The sequence below is a fragment of the Peromyscus californicus genome, unplaced genomic scaffold (genome assembly GCF_007827085.1).
Source record: "Peromyscus californicus insignis strain IS unplaced genomic scaffold, ASM782708v3 Scaffold_6__1_contigs__length_162567912, whole genome shotgun sequence".
NCBI classification, from domain to species: Eukaryota; Metazoa; Chordata; class Mammalia; order Rodentia; family Cricetidae; genus Peromyscus; species Peromyscus californicus.
In genome coordinates, this window is record NW_026294584.1 from 156,081,362 (window position 1) to 156,106,307 (window position 24,946).

Consider the following 24,946-nt stretch of genomic DNA (forward strand, 5'->3'; position numbering starts at 1 on the left):
CACCAACCATTTTGTGAGCCAAAGGGAAAAAAATCAAGAGTCAGAGATTTCGACCCAGATATCATGAAGCTGATAAACAAAGGGTGACTAAATCTTGCCTCTGAACACTCTTAGTTGATAGCGATTAAGTATTTGTTTATGTTCCCTGTACTTACAGTTCCTCAATTTGTTGAGAAACATGTTCCAAACAGACACAACAGCATGGGGTTCACTCTTCCCAGGGAAACCACATTTGGAAGGAGAGAAAGGATCTGGGGACTTTCAGGTCACCTTCTCCTTGTAGGTGTGTGCCCAAGTTTCTGTTGTAGTCATACTGCCTGGTGGGACCAGCACTGCACAAAACCAGGCTCTGTGACCTAGAGCAGAGACTGCCAAGTCCAGACCTGCTATCCACTGGCCTGTGTGCTCAAGAGGCTGTCCTGGCAGCACTAAGGAAGTAGAGCCTCGAACACTTCCATGCTTCCTACCTGAGATGCCTCCTTTTCCACCCTTAACATGGAGGTTTCTGCTACAATGTCATCTGTAGCAGCACTCTGTGGCAGAAGATAACATTATTTGAATATACAATCAGTCTATAATTAACCAGAGATGACAATTATAAATACACTCTGTCCCAGAGTTTCCAAGAAACCTGACACACACAGTTCTTGGGTATGTTGAAACACTTCCAAGAAAAGTAAAGAAGTGAAAAATCTTTTAGAAATCTTCAATTAAAATATGTTTCAGTAAAAATGACTTTCATCGTGTGTTTCATATCACCCGGCAAACATTTGTCCTCGTCTTCACACCTCTAATTGTTTTCACTGGCCAATTACAGCTATGTAGAATTGAGACCTTCTACTTTGGACAGCCGTGCTTTTCATATGTGAAGAGAAGTCAACAGGCATAAAGTTTGTACGCCCGAGGGAACACTTCTCCAGGACAGGACTTTAGTTATTTGGATCTTAGGGCCATCTACGTGCATCTCTGTAGATCAGTGTAGAGCATGAGGCTGGAGTTTGTTCTTTTCAGTCCCCTCTGCTCTGTACCCAGCCCTGCCATCCTTCTGCCTGACCTCTGTCTTCTTATTTATCAGACATGTGTGTGTGTGTGTGTGTGTGTGTGTATGTGTGTGTGCATGTGTTTGTGTGTGTGCACATGTATATAGGTGCCTTTCAGAGGCCAGAAGAGGGGTAGAACTACTGGAGCTTGAATTCCAGCCTGTTGGCACCTGACATGTGTGCTGGGAAGCAGCACTGGTCCTCTCTAAGAGCCGCAAGCACTGGTGACCACTAAGCAATCTCTCCAGCCCTGGGAAGGTTACTTTAGGTAGCAAACAGCATTCTTTGGAGACTTCAAATGGCACGAGAAAATGCTAGGGAAAATGTGAAAGGACTTTATCACTCATTCTACTGATACCTTTCTCTGAGAACTCCAAAGGGAAGTTTCAAGCTAACTGCCAACCTGCATGGGAACTGACTTTGGAAGAAGGTGCACAATTCTGAAAACACAAGAGAAGGGCAGGACCTGGGGAAAGGCAGTCAAAGTATGGGATGATATTTCAAGCACAAATATTCACCTTTGTCGTTACAGATAAATAATTGCTAGGGCATACTACACAACCCAGGTTCTATACCTACTCTTGATAGACGGGACTTACACCTAAAAATATGCAAATAATAATTTTACCTCAATTGCCAGCAAGTTTTGTATTTTATTGTTCAAAACCAACCCCCCCAACTCACAGGACTGTCTGTGACACCCAGTAGATGTGAATGTTGAATAATCACCTTTCCAAAGATGCAGATTTGACATTATCCTCATCACCTTCCCCCAGGTCACAGAGACATAGGTTGATCGGGGCAGAACTGACACCCAGGTTTATCCAACAGAAAAAGGCCCCAGTGAGCACGATGGTCCCTGCTGCCAAGCACTGCAGCACACTCAGTGTTCTCCCGCAGAACTACAGACCCCTGGCTACAGGACTTTAGAGGAAGAGTGTGCCACACTGTTACCTTAGACAGAAAGGTTTCATTTTTATAAAATTTCCACGTCAAAACAGATAAAAACACAAGTCTAAGATTGAACCACAGATATAGAGAGAAGGTTCAGTGGTTAGGAGCACACACTTGCAGAGGGACTGAGTTTGGTTGCCAGCACCCAGTTGGATGGTCCACAACTCCCTGTAACTCCAGCTCCAGGGCTCTGATTGTGGGCACCTGTACTCACATGCACATTCACACACACACACACACACACACACACACACACACACACACACACACACACACACACACAGTTGCTTAATTACAAAGTTAAAAAAGATAAATCTAAAGAGATAAAAATGTTAAGAATATTTTGAAGCCAATCAGTAAGGACCTCGAGGTTAGGGGCAGTGGCTCAGCTCATTAACAGGAATTGGCAGGTTATTACTTCAAAAATAGATTTTAAAAATTGATGTTACAACTCTACCAAAGAGGAAGGGAGGTTGAAGGAGTGTTTCCCTGCGAAGGCAACGACAATGGCTGCCACTCGGACAGGAGGTGCTAACCAGAGTGAAATCAAACGCTCGTGGGTGTGGATGTGGGACAAGAGGCGGCATCACGGCCCCCTTGGCATGCATGAGCCTGGACTAGAGTGCATGCGGGCGGCTGCACTGCTGTGGCTTAATCAGAAGGCTTTGGAGTCACTGAAGGCGTGCATGAGAGCAACAGCTGATCTGTGTTAGAGAACATTAACTCCCATCGCTGTGGTGGAGAGCCAGGATTATTTTACGTACTCCTGTTGCCTTACAAGCCGTCAGCACAATTATTGCCCTCCGATGTGAATGACTGATCTGTAACCACAGCTAAACAGCTTGCTGCTCAGGGGCTTCGGGAACTTCATGAAGATGGATTTCCATACCATCAAAGTGCTTTTAATGGGCTCCCGGATCCAACCACAAGACCTATTTTGCAAGTATATAGAATTCAGGATGAAGGCTTCCTGTCCAAAAGGATTTGGTCGGTTGTCACTTGACAATTCCCAGCCAGCACAAGGGAGGGGAATGAGGGGAGATAGGTAGAGTTGTCTCTGCTTTGGAGGATTAAAAACAAGGGGGAGGGTTACAGATGTTCACGGAATGCAACCAACTGCTGCATCCACAGCTGAATTCAAAGCGCTTAACAAATAGCGGCAATTTAGCTATGCTTGCGAGGAATAACTCCCGTCACTTTGCGTTAGCATCTGGCCAAGTGTTAAACTCATTTCTACGCAGGGAGCAGAGGAAAGGGTTTCTTGCTGGAGCGTCCTTTCAAGAATGTTTAAATATTTGAACATAAATCCCTTTATGCTTGCTATCATTCCCTCTTAGGGCTGCCACCGTGTTTCTCTCTGCTGTCCCTTCTAGTCCCAATGTCTCACTTGGGCTACAGGAATTGTGAGAGCTGCAGGCCTGCAGGAAGGCATCCTGATCATGGGGCTGCCTCCAGAGAGGGAGCAGAAGTGGACTTGTTTCTCCACCCTGAATATTTACTCATGTGAGGACCCAGGAGAGCAGCAGCTTAGAAGGGTCATGCCCCACGACCACCTTGCTATACTCTGGGTGCTTACCTACCTACTTCCATGTGACACATGGCAAACCAGAGAGAGCGACCCATTGGAGCAAGCTGCTCATTCTGAGAAGTTTCTGGAGGACTTACGTGCTCCTCAGGAGGATGAACTTGTAAACCATTGGTAAATAGCTGATCATACCCACACCCCTTACCTACAGTATCAGTAGGATGATGAGAATTCAGTTACCATTCAACATTTTCACCCTGGTACTACCCAAAGACGTCCACCACTCCACGCATGCTATCGTGACAAAGCTTACACACAAATCAAAAGGCATGAAGCCAATCGTGTCTCTGGCTAGTTTAGAAGCTCTGCTGGCTTTGGGTAGAATACAGAAGGTCAAAGCACATTTTGTGTCAATGATAAAGTCAGACTTTCCAATTCTGCAGTCCCTAACACTTGACAGTGGTATAACATTATGACAGGCTCAGGAGCCAGGTTATCATCCAAGCTTAGGCTGACTAAAGAAGATTCCCTGTTTTCAAATCCAGCTGATCCCCAAATACAAGTTAAGTATCTCTGGAAGGCAAAACTTGCCCTCAGACACAGCATTTCAAATGCCACTTTGTTTTAATACACACTGGCAGCAAACAGGGTGATGCTCATCCCCAGTAAGGTCTGGGAATATAATAGTGTTCTAACACTTCCCACTGCTAGACTGCTTTGATCTGGATGGGCCTCTGGAGCTCCTTGTTGACAGGGGAGGGGCCAGGAGGGGCTGTCATTCTGAAGACAGTAAGGAGAAAGGACGGGAGGGGAGAGCATCCAGGTGCTTACAGCACTCTGAGAGGAAGGTGCTGCCAGCACTAACCTTGTCTGTCCGGCAGTTGTTGAGACCTATGCTGTTCACTACAGCCACCTTCCCGTCCAGCGCCTGCTGCTCCCGCCTGAGCTGCTCCTTCATCTGGCGAGCTTCTTGGATTGCCTTGGTGACAGCATCATGGTCATTTAAATAACCTAGGGATGAGACATAACAGATGTACAAAATGCATGGGAGAGGGACAGGTGGACTTTGGCCATGGCCATTACTTCTTTTGGGGTGGGGGTGGGGGGTAGCTAGGATCTGGCGGAACCTTGTGTCTTTATGAAATTCATCTGCATAAATGAATGACAGCACAATTGGGGATGACTGATTCACACAGTCATATATGAAAACACTGCCAAATACCCATAGTATAAAACAAAAAACAACAACAACAAAAAAATGCTTACACCATGACTAGCTACTTCTAAATACAAATTTAAAGCAAAATTTTATCTAAAGTTTTAAGTCAACACTTGAGTGTCTTTAAGATTGAATTTATTTTGAACTGTGCATGTGTGCACTTGTGTGTATGTCTGTGTATGTGTATATGTATATGAGTGCAATGCCCACAGAGACCAGAAGAGGTCCTCTGATTCTCTGGAACTGGAGTCACACATGTCTGTGAACCATGCAATGTGGCTGCTGGGAACCAAACTTGGGTCCTCTGAGAAAGTAGTACATGCTCTTCACCATTGAACATTGAGTGTTCCAAAGCTTAAAAATACGACTTTATTTTACCCCCATGCAGAGGTCATGTGCATTCTATGGAAGGATTTGTGCATTGGTAATCACCACTATGATTACCAAGTGTCTCAGAATACCAGAACAGTCGGGTCAGAGTTCGTGGCTAGGACAATCAGGCCTGTCCCAGACAGATGGAATAAATCATTATTAGCTGACTGGCGGAAGCACGTTCCCCTCCTCTAAATCCACTTGCTGTGGAAATGAACTACAGGTGGCAGTGGTTTGCTGAGCATCTAAACTCTGAAGAGCCATGAGACTAGACTTCAAGCACAGAATGTCACCAGGAACCCACAACTGGTAAGATATCGGGGGTACTGTTAACTCTAATCTCAACTCACTCTTAATAAGACAGTCAAGTGGCCAGCTCAGATCTGAAACTCCCCAACTCAGGCTTGGTAAAGTGCTGCTGACACAGCTTTAAAGGGTGGTGAGGGAGGGAGCTAAGGGAATTTTTGATCTCAGCTGAACTGTTGCCGTTTATTTATTTGTTGTGCATTCTTGTGCAGAGTTGCATCATTTTAGGGTAGAAGAAAAATGAGAGAGAAAAAAAGCCAGTGCATTTGCAAATATTTAAAGGATGGCTAATATTCTGTTTCTCTATCTTTTAACTGGGGCATAAAATGGCATAAGATGGATCTGTAATATGAAATTGCCCAGAAAAGGGACTTGTTTGTGACATGAGGCTAAATCTAACCAGATCCATTGGTGAGCTGTGACAGATGGAGGGACTGTGAGACAGAAGGCAGGCACTAATCACACATAAAATGACCGGCTTGCCTCAACATGTTCCACGAATTCCAGCAAACTTTACACCCTAATCCATTTTTAGAACAAAAAACATCTGGGCCATAAATCCTCTAATCTGCCAAAACACGCTATTAAATCCCACGATTTGTTGAAAAACACTAAGATTAAAGAAAGGAAATATAAAATGGCTAGCTGCCGTGCTACGAAAGTGTTATTAATACTCTTTCTTTGTGTCATTATGAATGTTCTGGTACTAAAGAGCCTTGTCTAATCATGTCAGATTACACACCCTCATTGCATAGCTCTTCTGTCTGACCCACTGATTGCCAAAACACATCAAACATTTTCTTGCTGCTTAAAAATTCTACCAAGAGAAGGATGTGAGTTTGACAGTGTGATGTTGGCTCCTCAGTGGTCCCTGGCTTTCCTCATCACAGACAAGTCCTGGTCTGGGCATCTTCTCAGGTCCCTGAGTATGTTTAAGATGAGGTCCTGCAAAGCAGGGATCTTGAGAGTGATAACTTTGCTTTTTAGAAGTAATCACTGGAACTGATCCAAACAACAAAATGCTGCTTCAAATACACACAATCTGAACGGGAAACAACTGTTTAGACCAAGGACTATTTACAGTGATTATCTGTTGCCAAAGATGGACCTGCTTACCACGCCACTCTCCTCAGCATCCTGAACAACCTTCTCAACCTATTATTCCCCAGTGCATTCTGAAACTCTGGGTGGGAATCCAGCCCTTCTATGATAAGCTTGGGTGTGTTTGTTTAAGCAGATCCTGAGAGGACCCAGCCTGCTTGTCCTGGCCCCTGACCCCTGTCTCTCCTCAACCTGGCAATGTGTGTTTTTTATACTCTATTTAGTCTCTCTATGGTCTGTTTAGCTTCTCCAGAACACAAATATATTTGAAACGGGTTAGCACATGGTGTTGAATAAAAGCATGAATTCTTTAAGCTTTTTACAGACTGCCAAGACAGCACTGTGTAGAAAAACAGTTAATATGGATACAGGAGGAACGCAAATGATGGTGAAGGTGATTAACTGAAACCTGTGAGCAACAAAGGCCACTTCAATGCTGGCGAGTGTGGGTTCAGGCTCAAACAGGCGCTGGTTCTAAAATTAACATTGCTTTTAGAGAACCCTGTGTTTCAGTAGCAATGCCGTGTTAGATTCTAAAATTGATATCTGCTCTGCTAAATGTTAAAGCCATTTATATGTTACAGAGTTCAACCACAGTATGGCTTCGTTCACTGTGTCTATATGTTGTTATCTTATCACACTCAGCTAATGTCTTTCTTCCTCTGCTGACTCTCCATATCAACCCATGCCCTTGCTTTGGATTCTAGAAAGAATGGTTAGGTATGATGCCAACCTTTCTGCCCTCACCCCATCTCCTACCGTTCAAACTTCATTTCTATCACCTGTTTCACTGAAAATGGTAGCCTTCTTTCTAGTCATCAAAAATGCCCTAGACTCAAGTTCTAGATGTCTCTTGCTCCCCACTGATGTTTCTTATATTTAAACCATTTCTCTTCAACCTCAACTCTTAGTGTGAGGTTATCTCCTTCCTTCAACAAGCAAATAAAGTTTTTTCTCAAACTTTATTTTTAAATGTCTCCCTCTCCCTTTCTAAAGCTTCTCAAAGACGCTGCATGTATCCTCTCCTGTTCTCTCTTCACTCACTGGCTGGAGCCAACGTTCTGCTGCTTCCCCTGTTTTCTGAGTTGCTGGATTTCAAAGCATCTTCCCTTCCCTGCAGAATGACCCCCCCCCCCCCCCCGCCCGACAACCTGGCAGTGTGGGAGCTCCCTCCCTCCACACCTCCACACTGTCAGAACGTATGTCCCCCTGGAAACCCTGACAGTGTGGCAGCTCCCTCCCTCCACACTCAGAAAGTATGTTCCCCACCCTACCACCATAACTTCTTTCCCTCCATATTTTTGCCTCAATGTTTCTTCACCCATCCTTAAACTTTGGTTCAACTTCCCAATCAATAAGGGTAAAAAAAAATATGACCTACATTAGACAAGCCACAAAACCTTAGCTTGGTCAAGTTGTCTTACTTTTCTCTCAACTGCTTCATCGCTTAAATGTGGATGACACACCATTAGCAAACAGTGTCCAGATCCACTGAGTTAATCCAGTCTGCAGACATAATGAATGTCCCATGACAGCATTCACTGTCACTCTGTTTGCAAAATGGCCCAGGGAAGTGAGTGGAATCGGCAGACTGGATTCCGATGGATCTAGGTTTCTATTTATGGGAAGCGTGATAGTTGAAAATTGTAACAATCTCTCTGGCTTCCATTTTTCTCAGCTGTAAAAGGAATGCAATGATGATGAGAGAGGAAGCCCTTGGCACGTGAGGAGGCACTTCATCCCGATGACGACGACGACCTTTACATTCGCCCTCTCCGACTCCTCCCGGCACTCCTGTGGGAGGACTGGTCATGGCAGTGACAACTGTGAAGGAATGGCCTTTCGTGGTTGGCACAGACGTTCATGTGTGGGCGTAGGTTGTTATTCAGGAGAAGAGGGCTTGGCTGGCACACACAGGGCCCTGGGTTTGATCCCCAGCATGAAATAAATAAATAAACAGAACTTCAATTAAATGCAAGCCTGTCTGTTAGAGTTCAAAATGACAGACCAAAATGGCCATTTGATAAGTGATATTCTGCTTTTTTGTTATTATTTGTTGTTTGTTTGTTTGTTTGCTTGTTTGTTTGTTGTCTACAAATTTAGGCAGCGATTACATCTATAGTTAGGTTCTACACATGTATAGAAGTTTAACAAACTCATAGGGGAAAATTTGAGGGCTAAAGACAGTATGACTTCTAGTTAATATTTCAAATGACATAACTAATGCAAAAGAGTTGTGTCTAAAACTTTGTTAAACTCACCTCAGTTTGATTTTTTTCATATGCCTTGGTGTTTCACCTGCACTGCTACAAAACATTCTGAAAATTTCTTCCCTCCCTCTCTGCATCCTATTCTCTCTGTCTCTGTCACTCTCTGTCTCTCCTTCTCTGTCTGTGTCTCTGTCTCGCTGTCTTTGTGCACGTGCATGTGTGTATGTGTGTGTGTGTGTAAGTGTGTGTGTGTGTGTGTGTGTGTGTGTGTGTGTGTGTGTGTGTGTGTGTGTTTCCACCCCACTCACTTTCATGAGCAGAGAAGATGCAACAAATCGGAAAGGCTAACTGTAGAAAAAGGAAAGTTCTGTAGGGAAAGAATCAGTCAGGGCTACCGTACAGGAAAGAAAGGAGCATCCTTATCTCAGTGACAAGCAGGTCTTTTGTGGACAGTTTTAAGATCTGGAGGTGAAATCACTGTGAGTTTTTGCTGTCCTAAATCCAGTGACTAGTGTTCTAACACAGGGAGAGAGAAAGGAGCAGACCACATATATATGTATACATGAAGGCAAAGACCACAGTTCTCTGTGTGGAAAGTGAGGTGTGCCAAGGACAGTCAGCAGACACCATGGAGACTCACTGACTTTGGACCCAGCCTGCAAAACAGGAAGAAGGTGAACTGATTTCAAGTCACAGCGTTTATGGGTTTATGGCTATGCCTTTTGGTAGTGTGGCACACCAATATATTATCTCTGTCTTTTTTAACTGTGTGTGTGTATGTGTGTGTGTGTGTGTGTGTGTGTGTGTGTGTGTGTGTGTGTGTGTGTGTGTGTGTATGCATGTGAACTACTGGGTGACCATGTGTATGAAAGCCAGTGATCAACTTCAGGGTCATTTTAGGTGCCATCTACCTTAGATTTTAAGACACGGTCTGCCATAGGCCTGGAGCATGTTAGAAAGCTAAGCTGGTTAAGCGTGTTCCAGGGACATGGGTCTTCATGCTTACAAGTTAGACACTTTACTGGCTGAACTATTTCCCTAGCCCACCACCTATATTCTTAGTTGTTTCTCTAAGAGTTGAGAGATTATCCCATATACTATATACACAAAAACAAACAACAACTGTTATCAGCTTCAGACCCTAGTATTCAGATATTTTCCCACCAGGCTCCTCTACCTGCATACCCCATGAGGCCTGAAATGCAGCCTGTGTATCTCAGAACTCATTACTCATCTCCTGCCTCAGGCTGTCCTTTCTACATCCCACAAACTTCCCAGTTGCCTATCCCATCACGTGGTGTCATCTAAAATTAGATTCTTTACCTTCCCTGGATAACAGACAGTTAAGTCTCATTGTTGTGTGTTCATTCCTCAGCTCTTAAATTTACCTCCCCAACTCCCATGGTCCCTGTTTTCACTAAAGTTACCCCATCTGTCACTTAGGCTAATCCTGTCCTTACTGTTTTGTTATCTTCATAGTTACGTCCTCAGTCTGTCTTTCCTCTGCTTCCAGACAAAGTATTTGGATGTGAAAACCTCTGTCTAAAAACTCATCTCTTGGTACCCTCATGCTTAAAATAGCATGTCATGAAATGACCATCTGTCATGGTTTGTAACCATACAAGTACTGAAGTAAAGCTAACTGTCTTCAAATCATTGGCTATGGTTATGTGCCTTGAGACTCTTCAAGAGATAATGTCAACCTCTAGCCTTGCCCGTACACATTATAACTTTCAAAAGTCTTTAATGTTTCTCCCAAAGCATGGTTCTGGGATGAGCCCAAGAGCTCTAACAGGGTCTAAAGCCTCTCGGTGTTGTCAAACATGTGATCCTCCCATGTCCCTTGTGTCTATCTCTCACGAGTTCTGTATGAGTTTCAAAGGGAGGTCACCCCAGTCTCAAGACTTTCCTGCTTCCTGTCTCCGCAAGTTCCCCATTTGCAGAAGTTTCCTCTCTTTCTGCCGTGTTTGGGAGTTTATTCAGGCATTATTCAGTCTGTGAGGACCTCTCTGACATAGACCAGACATGCTCCAGGCCAATTCTGTGCAGCCTGCATATCTACTGCTTTGAAGTCTTGTAAAGGCTTTATCACACAGGTCTGCGTTTCCTAAGCGTGTTGTTTCGGCTTGTCAGTTCAGGAACTACTTGAGGGCATTTAAAAATATTTTATTCTAATTCTCTCTCTCCTCTCTCTCTCTCTCTCTCTCTCTCTCTCTCTCTCTCTCTCTCTCTCTCCCTGTGTGTGTGTGTGTGTGTGTGTGTGTGTGTGTGTGTGTGTGTGCATATGCGTGAGTGCAGGTGTCCTCAGAAGACAGAAGAGGGCATTGGATCTCCTGGAGCTGCAGTTATAGGCTTGTGTGAGTCTTCTGATGTGGGTTTTGGGAATGGAAATCAGGTCCTCTGCTAGAGCAGCAAATGCTCCGAACCACTGGGCCACCTCTCCATCCCCAAGTGCATGTGTTTTCAGTGTTACTTTTCATCCCCTTGTCTCATCACAAGACTATTGTGAAGGAATATGTACACATTCCTGTGAGCACCTGCCTGTCTATAATTCCAAGTTCATGTCAATGGAAGGCTTCACTCCATGGCACAGAACCGAGCAGATGACACCAAGAGAAGACATATTCCTACTTATTATATATACGCTTGCTGTAAAACATTTTGATTTATTAAAATTACATTTGTTTAGTGTGTATGTGTGTGTGTGTGTGTGTGTGTGTGTGTGTGTGTGTGTGTGTGTGTGTGTGTGTGTGTATAGGTAGGATTTAAGATAACCCATGAAGTCAGTTCTCTCCTTTCACCATATGGGTCATATGGGTCCCAGGAACTGAACTCAAGTCTTCAGGCTTATGGGGAATTTCTTTTTACCCTCTGAGCCATCTCACTGATCCCATAAAACATTCTAGTTAGAAATAAAAGTTGGACTTTCAGTTATTAAATATCAGCACCCAAATACACAATATTCATTTCTTCATCTGAGAAAGTCAGAATGAAATCATAGACATGACAACAATTTGTAAACTATGAAGTGCCATGTAAATGTAAACTATTTTAAGATGTGGTAGGACAACATGGTTCACTTCCTGATGAAGCAGTGGCTTTCTGTGGATTGTAATAGTCTCACTTAGTCACTGATCCCAACATGCACTTTGTCTCGTCATATCCTCTGTGTAGGTTTTTCCCATTAAAAAAGTAAGGTAATATCCAGGCACAGTGATTCATGGCCATAATCCCAGCACTCAGAAGGGAGGCAGAAGGTGATGATCTAGGGTTTGAGGCCAGCCTGGGCGATGCTGCTAATGCAATTAATGCACTTGAACATAATTCCTTCTTCTTTGTTTAGGTCAGCTTGTGCCTATCAAGACAACATAAGTACAGTTGTAATTTTCATGGGTCTCTGAGGAACCTAAGGTGAAAAATAACATGTTCTAAGATGAAACCAAGTTATACTAGGTCAGAAGCCTCAGTACATGCTGCTTCTGTTTGTTTCTCATGGTTTGAAAATGCATGCCTTTGAAAGGTGTTTTGTAAATGTTTTACCTTTTTCTTTCTTCCTTTCCTTCTTTCCTTCCTCCCTGCCTCCCTCCTTCTCTCCCTCCCCCCCCTCTCTTCCTTCCTTTCTTTTTCTTTCTTTCCTTTCTTTCTTTCTTTCTTTCTTTCTTTCTTTCTTTCTTTCTTTCTTTCTTTCTTTCTTTCTTTCTTTTCATGTGTGTCTGTGTCTATGTGTGAATATATGTGTGAGTACCAGGGTGTGGGTGTAGAGGTCAGATGACAATTTGTATGAGTCAGGTCTCTCATTCCACCATGTACATCCCAGGATTCAAACTCAGGTTATCAGACTTAGCAGCAAGCACCCTTTTGTGCTCAGCCATTGCACTGGCCCACACAGAAGGTGTTTAGCTCTCACATGGGTGAGAGGAAAGATAAACCAGTAAGATAAGTTATCTAGTCAGAGAGAATGCTCACTCAGGGACCTTAGCTGCTGCCCTAAAGAGGTGAGGGCAGATAAATAAATGGCTGGGCTAACTATGGAGGTGAGGACAGACAAATTAATTGCTAGGTTACTGTGTCGTTTGAAAGAAAATGGCCCCCAAAGGGAGTGGCACTATTAGGAGGTGTGGTCTTGTTGGAGGAAGGTGGGCTTTGAGGTCTCATGTATTCTCAAACTACACCCAGTGAGACATACCACTTCCTGTTGCCTGTGAGTCAAGATGTAGGACTCTCAGCTCCTCTGGCACCATGTCTGCCTGCATGCTGCCATGATTCCCTCCATGACAATAATGGACCAAACCTCTGAACGGTAAGCAAGTCAGCCATCCCAATTAAATGTTTTCCTTTATAAAAGGTGTTATGGTCATGGTATCTCTTTACAGCAATAGAAACCCTAACTAAGACAGTTATCACACATATATTTCCTTAAAAAAAATAAGGGGGTCTAGGAGTGAACTTTAGTTATGAAGCACATGCTTGGCATATGGAAAGCCCTGGGCTGGCTTCTTGTCCTGAAACACACAAAATCAGAGCCATACTGCTGTTTATGCTCCCAAGGAACTTACTCCAGATGCCTGCAGAGGCAACTGTGTGCTTCAGTTCCCTACAAAATGGGATTGCTGGACTAGATAGCATGGGTGTCTGCTCTATCTGAGGGCCTACAGTTTTAGAATAGACACAGTGAGGAAATGGATAAAAAATACTTTGAAGAATGTTTACATAGATAAATATATGTGACACAGATAGAAAGGGTCCAGGCAGGGACAGTGACACCTGCCCACAGAGTCTCAAAGTATCCACTGTTCTTTTGGACTATTTGTGCTAAAGCTCTGTTTTCTCTGCAGATGCCTATCATGTTTCTACAATCCAAAGTATTCTTGTAGAACATACTCATTAGAGTATGTTGGCCACCAACCTCAAAAAGTCACTTTCCATATGTGTTGCTAATAGATATATAGCAAAGAGCTGAGTGTCATTAATGATAACTCAAAGTTATCTTTTGGTCCACAGTTTTCCATGGTTTATTAATGGCCTAACACATTAATTTTTCTTTCAGGGTGACCTTTACAACACCATTAATCCTCCCGGCTTTTATCCAACTACATTATTTCTCATTATAGTTTCAGCTTTCAACATCTACATTTGTTGAAAAGAGAAAAGTAAATTGTAGTGGCCCTTGGAAAATATGAGGGCTGTAGATACGGTGAAAGGACTTTATAGGGTGGGGGAAGGAGATGTTTTATTACAGTAGTAGAGAAAACCATATGATAAGTATCATTAAATACATTCTTGCCTTTATAAAATACTTGGCTATAGTTAATCTTTGGGGATGCTGAAGTAAAACTATCTACATACATACATATCTGATTATATATGTTTATCTATAAAATTATATATATATAGATATATATAGATATATAAAGCAGAGGTTGAGTAATATTTTAAGGGTAGGCCATACGTCAACACTGTGATATTTATGAACTCCACTTTTCAAAGGAAGTGTATCCTTTTTGCCAAATCAAATATTCTCTCACACACTGAGTACACAGAAACAAATCTAATCATATGTCCTTTAGGACACTGTAGAGTAAGTCAGTATTAGACCACAGTGGTGTGATGTCCATGCAGATTTTAAACTTCACTTTTCACTGGCTCTCTTCTGAATGCCCCCTGCCTTATGCTGAATTATTGCTAATAAATCATCTTGAGTTAGGCTTTGTAAAATTAAAGCATCTGGAAATACCGTTTTTATCTGTCTAGTTTTCAATTTCTCTGACTCTGGACTAATTTTCTATTTCTTTGTCTCAAACCAAAGACCTAGTTTTTCTTTTTCCTAAGGCAAGTCCTTCCAGCAGTCCTTTCTCTTTGCTATAAATAGCATCACCTCACTCTGAGGGCTGTGCATCTCTCTACTTTTCTCCTCTTCCTCTTTGGAGAGGAATATCTGTCTGTCTGTCTATCATCTATCTGTCTATCTATCTCTATCTATCTATCTATCTATCTGTCTGTCTGTCTATCTATCTATATGTGTCTGTCTGTCTGTCTATCTATCTATCTATCTATCTATCTACCTACCCACCCATCTCCATTTTAAAATCTATGTCTGCTCAACTCACCCAGCCACTTCTCAGTGCCACATTTACAAGATGAGTCCACATTGCTGACTTAACTGTATCATTCACTGGACTGTCCCATTCTCCAAACTGCTGTAACTGGGAGTCTGATGAAATCACTCCACTTGGTTTTCCGAGTCTACCTATCTGAGAAGTCCAGCTAAAGCCTAAGGCTTTTCTGCTTTATGTTCTTCTGTTCCTCTGTAGAGTGCCACCATCAAATAACCTCTATGTGAAACTTCTTCTAGAGCCAGCCTTACTGCCTTGTTATTCATTTGTCTGTGAGGTGACTGTGTTGACTTACATGCACAGGGATGCTTGGCCACGTGGGTTCTTTTATGAGGTCAAAGGTGACTGGAAGAAATGAAACCTATCTCAAACTGCTTGCATAAATAGGATTTTTTTCAGTGTGAGATTTTTCATGTTTTACCATGAGCTCTATTCACTGACTGAAGGCTTTCCCACACTACTTATATATGTGGACTTTATTCTTCATTAGTTTTGGACAGTCTTTTTCAGCAGTTTTCTACCTAGAAAAATGTGTGGTATATTTAAAATATGTTCAAATAATCTCTGAAATTTTTCCCTTCAGAAGTTGGGAGCTAATTACCTTTATGTGGAGTGAGGTTTCAGAATAGTAGAACAGACTTGACAGGAATCCCATGAGCAGGCCACAAACATCATGGCTTTCTCTGCTCTCTTTTGGTGTTCACTCATTGGTAACTTTTCCCGCCATGTGATAAGCAGCTCCAGGGAAGGTTTCTGTGATTAAGAACTGAGGTTTCCAGCTACCAGCGAGGCAAGTGGGCTGGCTGCCTCCAGTGAGATCCAAGGGTCTGATGCTCCGGTCAGCATCTTCACTCTGAGTTTTTGAAATATCCTAAGGCAGCAATAATTAGCTGAGTTTCCCCTTATAAACTGAGGACGTGTACCTTGAAAGGCAGGTTTGGGGTTGGTTTTTACACAACTGCTAGCTGATCCAATTGGTAGCCTCTGTGGTTCTTACCAGACACACTCATTTCTGGTGAGATGCTCTAGTCAAGTAATGATCTCTGTAGCTAACATCCCAGCTCTGCTTTTACAGATCAAATAGTTTCACAGTTTCCTCCTGGGAACTTGTAACTAAACGCTTCCCTGTTCTTGGAATTCAACACATATTAAACTTCATTTTTATGTCTTCCTTCCAATTCGGTCCTGCTTTCTTCTTGTTCATAGCTAATTGAAGCTCCTGGCTCCTCGGTCTCCACTCCAGTGCAGATGACTTTGTCAGATCTCCTTTCATATGCCTCCACCCCTCCAGAACCCCCTTTGCTTATTTCTATCTCATGGAACACCATAGACATCATAGTGCTACCATAGATGATGACAATGTTTTCACTAAACAATATTGCTCAGTTGTCAATACTTAAAGTTCTGACCACAGCACTCTGTGAAGAAGTCAAAATCTCATATGAGAGTGTTCCATCCCGTCCCATCCACATATTTCCAATTTTTCTTCCACCACTTTCTTCCACGTTATTCAGCTTTCTAGCCAAATCCCTTCATTTCACAGGGACATATTTTTCTGAGCTTTCCTTCTTTGCTTACAGCCTATAATGCTCATGAATATATCAGTTCTTCAGAGTTTAGTTGAAGTAATACTGTTTGTAACTTTATCTTGATTCATCCCAGGAGAATATGACACTCTCCTCTTTAACTATAGGATTATAGTGCTGTGCTCTGGAGTATCCTTCAGTATTTATGAGCTAGATTATAACACCTCCAAAGTAATCATGTTCTACATAGGGGCTAATCTGTGCTAGAGGTTTCCTAATCAGACAGAAGTAACAAACGTATCAATGAATATGTGCTGAATTGAGTACATTTTAATTCATGCATGAAAAATAAAAATAATAGTGTTGGTTAACGCATCGGAAATTATAGTTACAGGGAAACCGAAGATACTACTCTTCACATTCCCTGTGCAATCAGAATTTTCAATCAGAATACAACAGAACAAACTTCTTATTTCATGGTTGACAGTTGACCCAAACAGAATGTATCCCTCCTTATATATTTGTACACATCACAACAATGGAAAAAAATCTCCATGATAGAAAAGTCAAGTCACTTAGGAGCAAAATTCTGGAACCATCTTTCTCTACAATTAGACATTTATGTCTCTTAAAAAATATACTACAAGGCAAAGTTTCACACATAACTGTAACTAGTACTTCTAGATTGTCAGGGCATACAATTTGACTGAGTTAGAAATGTCAGTTGCATGTTTAAAACAGACCTTATGGAAGTAACTCAAATGACATCTCTGTCACTTGCTCCAACCATTGGCAGCCTGTACGTGACATGCCATCTTAGACTTCATTCAATTGCCATAAACGGAAAGTTAACAAAACAAGAGGAACGGAACTTACCTATCGTGCTAACTCTTGCTGGAGGACTAGCTAACGCTGCCGGGGCGGAGGCTTTGAGGGGGCCCGCCCCACTGCTTATTCTCAGAGTTGGTATGTGGGGAGAGGTGGGTGACGTGGGTGATTTGCCATCAGAGGTCTTGGGTTTAGCTGATAGGTTCAGTGGCTGGGCCACTTCATCCTGCAAGGATCATTAGAACATGAGCTGTGAGGAGGAGAGGCTGATCAGAGACATCTAAAATACACAGCTACACAGCCTGTCATTGTCATTTCCCGTCCATGATCCAAGCGTTCATGCTCAACAGTACAGTGTTTGGTTAGCTGTTGACATAATGCCACTTTCAACTACATATTACAGAGCCCTGGTTGTATAACACATAAAGCACACATACCCTCTACTATCCACAGAAAGCAGCCACGTGATATAGTCAGAAAGAACTACTCTTACGAAGTTGATTCCACTGTGATTCATTTATACACAGTTCATATAAGATTATGATGCTGGTCAGCTTTTTCTGTTTTATTTTTGTTTTTAGATCTCTGGTGTAGAGGCAGTACCTAGACCATCCCTGTGTGTATGGCTCAGGACAGAACTGCTCTCCCAACTGGATAAAAAAATACTAATACAATTTTCTAAGAAAATAATTATTTCCCCCATTTTTCACAGAAATAATTTCACATTTTTCTCTACAAATGAAAATAAACATGATTAACATTGTGATAATTATGTATTACCTAAACATCCAAACAAACATCACCACATTCATAACATAAAATCCAGAAGAATGCTCAAAATATTCCTTGGCGCGAACATCTATATGAGACCAGTCCGGTACAGTTAGTGACTTCAATTATTCTATGCTTGAAGAGTGTAGCTCAATTTTATGCCCTTCTCTATTAGCTCCCAGTTTATTAATTACATGACATTTCTGGATACAATTCTGCTGGATTTCTATTGCATCATGAGAATCAGAAAAAGCAACATGACATTGCTCGCTCATCACTACAAACTATTTTATTCTTCTGTTACACTCTAAAATTGGAACATTTGGACAATTGTTTGTGTCAGATTCAGTACTACTGAAATTTTACTGTAGAATAAAGGTCTAGTTTCCTTTTAAATATTATTTCATAAATTGAGAGTATATGTGATATTTTTCCATAGCAGGAACTTTGCTTTAAAGTGAAACTATCTTTAATCAAATAGGGTAAATAGATAGCAGGGAGGCACATGCTAATCTCTACAAAAATTTAACTCTTCAGCATATACATATATATATATATATATACATATATGCTTATATATGAGCAAATTCTAGAACAATTTCTCACTAAATCCATCATTTATATCTCTTAAAAAATAAACTAAAAGGCAAAAGCTTCACACATAACTATAACAGGAAGTTTTAGATCTCCAGGGCAGTGGAATTTTTACCATATATGTTGTGTATATGTATATATACAAGCTATTAAAACAAATCACTTCATAAGGAAAATCATAACAGCACAAGACAAGAAGATATGTAGTACAAGCTTGTGTTTTGAAAGGGGCTCATGATAAGGTCATAGATTCTGTGCATTTAGGAAACCTGTGGACAAACTAGGTGAAAGTATTCTTAGAACCTTTCTTAAGCTCTGGTTTGCATTGCAAATAAAAGCACATTTTGTTGTATTTGTTGTTGTTTTTTAAAGCAATGAGGTAATTCAAATTGCCATCGGTACCATTAGAGATATATAGTAAGTAAATAGCTATTATGTGAAATTCTATCCATTAATAGACTCTTGGTAAGTAGTAAAATAAGATAGTTCTCTTACTGATAGGATATATGACTTGGAGAAATTTATTTTTACACTTAAAAAGCTATAGAGGTCTACTTAATGGAAAGCATTCAGTTGAGCTGTTCAGACAGAACCAACAGAATGCTTCCATTGGCAGAAACCTTGAAGTAATGTATGTGTCCAATCCATGGATGTGTAGTTCTGAAAGAGCTGTTCATAGGCCAGCACAGCCTATAGAACCTGAGAACTGGTTGCAGGGCAAACAATTGCAGATGCTTGGATGTGGGGTCCAACAACCTGTGTTTGAATGAGTATTTTCCAGTAATTCTAATGTACTCTAAAGGTTGGCAGCTATTGACTTAAAAAAGAAGCAATTAAAAAAAAAGTTTGCACTGGTTTTAAAAAGTTTCCTCAATGAAAGGGTACACAGTGCCTTTGAATGACTATGTTCTTTGAAATTTGGTTGGAATATAGACTAATAAAATTAGAAACAGTTGTCTGCATAAAACCCCAGCACTACTAAGATTGGCCTGCTGCAGGGGCAGGGTGAGGAGTTCCGGGATAAGAATCTGTACCTTCTCCATCAGTTAAGCCTGCTGTCCTGACAGCCTGGTAGATTATTAATGCTACTTACTGTGTAGCTGCAAATGTCCCACATGTTCCTCTCCCCACTCCCTGGTGCACTGTGTCTACCCTCTGTGTGAAAGCTGGGGCTTCGGTGACATCCCTCAGGACAGGGTCAACAACTCTTGCATGATGCTTGGGAGAAACCTTTGGAAAGTTCAAGACAGTTACTGTCCTTGACTGCGTAGTAAGATGGTGGGAGGTTAAGGCAGAGTGGGAGGTTTGGGGCTCATCCACAGAAGAGTGTGAGTGTGGACCAGGAGGAGGGGTGACAGTACTGATGGATTTGAGGGAACTGGGGGTCATACCATGGTGAAATGTCACATGTCTGAGCTTTAAACACTCACAGCTATTGCAGGTGCATGCTGACGGGTGACTCAATTGTTTATGAAGGCTACAGATGCATTGGAACTTTCAATATTTCCTTCAAGGCAGTGAACATGTCTGAAAGGCAAAAAGTGCAGGGCCCCAAGGACATATGACAGGTCGACAGCTCCAATTTGATAGAAATGTCATTCATATTTGCCCTTTCAGATTCTTCTCTACTGTGTGACAGACCAATGTATATTTAATAGGAACTCATATGCATGATCCTTATGTTGGGAACTGAATAATAATTTTGGTCCATTATATTATATCTCACAATTTGGTCCATTTTAGTAATTTATTGCTGCTGAAATCACAAAGCAAGACCCACTATTCATGAAGAACAGGAAACTTACAGCACACTCCAATTTTCTATTGATTATAGTTTACTTGACTAAATGAAAATTCTAAAGCACTTAACTGAAAGATGGGCTTGACCTATTTGTTTATGGTGTGCATTTTCAGAGTTACAGGTATGGTCATAAACATGGAAGGCACAAAATTTTCTACCTTGTGTTTCACTTGTAGTATCTTATTTAGAAAAAAATTGAACAGCTTAGCATGGCCAACCTCTAGTCTTACCAGTAAAATATATATTATGATATAAACAAATAATTCACATGTGAAAGGCTCTAAGTAACTTCCAAGGTTAGGAAAACATTTCTACCCAATCCACCATCAAGCAGGGAGCAAAGCAATTTACTCAACCAATTGTTCAATGAGGTTGCCACAATGAAACTTTTACAAACATTGTTACTTTGTAATTATTTCTTTTATACATAAAATGTTAGTCCCCAGGATTTTATTTACTTTTTGAATAGTTCCAAATGATAAATGTTTTATGAACATCTAAACATAAACAGACATGTAAGCTGAAGTAAACACATTTCAACTCCTGGAAGACAGTTATTTACATTTGCAGATCTCATTATAGATACTCCAAATCACTTGTTTAATCTTCAATACCATGATGATTTTTGTTTGCCTGCCATCCTGATCCTCTTGCCTCTCCCTCTCAAGTATTGGGATCAGAGATGTGTACCACCATGTCCTGTCCATCACCTTCAATATTATCAAGTAACCAATAATTTATTGCATGAAGCTCAGAGAGTTCTAGTAAAACCTAGTGAAAGCTTGGACATGTCAAGCTCTTTTAACTTACATGTTAACTTTTATCCTAAAGTTTAAGAGTCAAACTTCATGCATAGTCTGAAACACTGAACTCACTATATATTTATATCACATAATCACACAAAGGCTCATGTAAACACCCGGGAATAAAGTCATACACACACCTGCTAATTCATACACTGGCAAAAAGTTATGCAGGCCAATTGACTCAATATAATGACTTTTTGTAATTCTCTATTGTCTATGCTATATTACATAAAGTATTTCATAATGTTGATATGATATTTAGACTACTTGTTGAGAAAAATAATATTTCTCTTCTAGTAGCATCGATTGTCAACTTGACATAGTCTAGAAATACCTGGAAAAGAAGTCTTGATTGAGTGATTTTCTTTATAAGATTGGCCCATGGGCACATCTATGGGGAAGTCTCTCAATTGTTCATTGATACATAAAGACTTATGCCACTGGAGGTGGCACCATTCCTTAGGCAAGTGGTCCTGGGATGCATAAAAAGAACTATGAGCCTGTAAATAAGCTAGCAAGCAGCACTGTTCCATGGCCTCTTCTTTACGTTCATGCTTGGGTTTGTTCCTCTTGATTTCCTTCAATGATGGACTGTAATCTGGAAGTGGAAACCAAGGACACCCTTTCTTCCCCTAAGTTGATTTTGGTCAGTGTTTTTAATGACAGCCACCCATACTTCCTACATGGTACAAGAAATTAAGATTCTAAATCTCCAGATGAAGTTGTAGGAATCTAATTCCTGATATAACTTTTAATATGCTGTTGGTTCATCTTTGTTGCCTGAGAATATGAAACAAGTAAAATCAAGCAAACATTCAGGACAGTGTGGTCCATTCAGCAGCAGCTTCCACAACTCGTCTGAGAGTTAAAATCTCATTTAACAACTGTGGTCTGAGCAGCACAAACATTGAGGCCTTGATTGATCTGCATCCTAGTTAGACAATCCCACAAGTAGATAAATAAATGAACTGGATGAAGCAAAGACTGAGACCCAAATCTATGGCTGTAGATACACTCCTGGAATCATCATCAGGAACCCTGGGACCATTTGATTCAAATACTGTAAGACAACTAAAATTAAAATATACTTCAGATTATAGCTTCAGTTAGGTTTATTTTTGAGAACATGCTCTTTTACATAGTTGTATGCTGTCTTATTTTTATTCTCTGTTGCTGAAATAAAATAATGATTGAAACCAACATGAGGAGGAAAGGGTTTATTTCACCTTTCAGATCACAGTCCATCACTGAGTGAACTTGGCAGGAACTCAAAGCAGGAGCCTGGAGGCAGGAACTGAAGCAGAGGCCATGGAGGAGCATTACTCACTGGTTTGCTCTCCACGGCTTACTCAGTCTGTTTTCTTATACACACAGAGATTACCTGCCCAGGGGTGGCACCACCCACTTGAAAGTGGCTGGACCGTTCCACTTCAATCAATATTGAAGAAAATGCCCCCACAGACTTGCCTACAGGTCAATCCATGGAGGCATTGACTCAGCTGAGGCTCCCTCTTTCAGATGACCCCAGCTTGTGTCAAGGTGACATCAACTAAACAGCACATATGATTTTCATACCTTGAAAACACCAAAGGACCAAGAAAATCAAATGTGATTTTATATTACCATTTTTTCAAAGAAAGAGGAAGACTTTCCTCAGAACCTGACATGGCTACTTCTTTTTCTCTGCTCTTCAGGCTCCTATTTCTTTCCAAGGAATTTCAGAACTGCAAAACTGGGATAGTAGTACCCTAAGCTGCTTACTGATCTTTTCTTATCTTCTTCTTATCTTTTACCACACAGAACTATATCCATACCTGCTGGAAGAAGCAAAATCCCAACTGGTAATATACAAATTATATAATTATATAACTTCAGAACTCAAGTTTTTACTTGACTTTTTACTCATTATCAGCAACAATTGTTGGTCTGGTGTGGCCATGTCATGGTGGTCTCAAATTCCAACTTCCTTAAATTTTTACCTATGTTAATTATTGGAAATCAAACATTGATTTGTCAGTTAAGTTTTATATTGATTGAATGGAAATGGGTAACATTATATAAACATAGTAATAATCCAACGTCAGGGCTGGAGACATGGCTCAGAGATTAAGAGCACTGGCTGCTCTTGGAGAGGACCTGGGTTCAATTCCCGGCATCCAAATGGCAGTTCATGACAGGTTGTAACTTTCAGTTTCAGGGGATTCAATACCCTCTTTTGACCTCAGTGGGCACTGCACATATGTAGTGCCCATACAAATACTCATACATACAAAAAATAAATAGACCAACACCAATCCATAATTATTGAGCAGTATTCCCTCCATTTATCAATGGTTATTATACTCTGGACACTAGAAATTCATGAATCCTATCAACTCAACCACCTCATGAAGCACATAGGATGGAAGCCCCTTTTCAGGAATAAATGTTCGCCTTCTGATTTTTGCATTAAGAAATGCATGCACAACCCCAGAAGTTTGGGGTAGGCATGCTTTCACCATGGTAATGATGCCCTTAGACCCAGCTGCATGTCAAACAAGTCCTAGATTCTTTAGCTCAGCCCCAATGTGCTGCTTTCTCACTTGGCTTCCATTTCCTGCCTTCCCACGGTCCTGGAGCTGGAGTCTAGGCTTCCAGTCCGGGACTTTTGCATCACGGGAACAAGGAAGCACTGCTTTACATCTGGATTCTTGTTCTTAATTAAGTCATCCAGCAATATTCATCACTGAATTTGTTGTTTGAAATGCCCTCAGTTTCTTCTCTAGTAATACTTCAGGTGGGTATTTTCTGACTTCGTTTTGTAATGACTCAATGCTATGAATCTTACACAGACACAAACACACATGCACACATCTATGCATACACCCATTTGAAAACATATAAAAGAATAAAATATACCTTCCAGAATATAATTTATATCTTTTAGTTGTTGTTGGTTTTTGTTTTGTTTTGTTTGAGGTAAGAGTTTCTCTGTATAACAGCTCTGGCTATTCTGGAACTCACTTTAGGCTGGCCTCAAACTCACAGAGATCTGCCTGCCTCTACTTCCCAAGTACTGGGATTAAAGGCATGTGCCACCACTGCCCGGGTATCTTATACTGATTTTTAAGTTTTAAAAAAAAAGTTTTGGAGGCCTTACAGCAAAGAAGTCCATTCTTCCTACACACAATCTCTTCTGACAGCTTCTGGAGTGGCCCTCAGTAGTACTTGCCTTCTGGTGCATTGTGTCATCAGTCCCCTCCTACAGTGGACAGAGTTTACCTAACAGAAGGGTGTTATAGAAACAGCAAGAGTATGGGTCTGGGAAGATGGCTCAGTAGGCAAAGGGCTTGCTGTAAAAGCATGAGGAACTGAGTCTTGATCCTCAGCACCCACATTCATCCATAACTCCAGGGTTGGGGGTATGGAGGCAGGAGAATCTCTGGAGCTTGCTGGCCAGCTTGTCAAATCAAAACTATAAGCTCCAGGTTCACTGAAAGAGATGCTCTCAAAAAAATAGAATAGAGAGTGACTGAAGTGGATATCCAGTGTCTATCTCTGGCCTCCACACTTGCACATGCACGCACATACACCACAGACACACAGGAGACCACAGACACACCCACAGTGTAGAGTATGATGTCAGAAACTAGGTAATAAAGACCTCGTGGCTTCTATTTTCCTATTGTGGTGAGCTGGGCTTGATTATCTTCAGATGCAGGACTAGTTTGGACTGCAATTCTTTGATTTGGGTGGCTGTCCTCTGTACTTTAGGGCGTTTGTCACTGTCCTTTCTCTCCA

General features: G+C 41.4%; 1 protein-coding gene across 14 annotated transcripts in view; it reads right to left on the bottom strand.

Annotated features, from left to right (window-relative positions):
- Window positions 1–24,946, bottom strand: part of Sox5 (SRY-box transcription factor 5) — a 1,013,558-nt gene that overhangs the window by 30,363 nt on the left and 958,249 nt on the right. For all 14 annotated transcript variants that reach the window (XM_052719126.1, XM_052719123.1, XM_052719124.1 and 11 more), the window contains 2 exons: window positions 17,243–17,420; window positions 4,385–4,530 (listed from right to left, as the gene is read on the bottom strand). In XM_052719126.1, coding sequence (XP_052575086.1) covers window positions 4,385–4,530; window positions 17,243–17,420 — 324 coding nt within the window. The remainder of the gene's footprint in view (window positions 1–4,384; window positions 4,531–17,242; window positions 17,421–24,946) is intronic.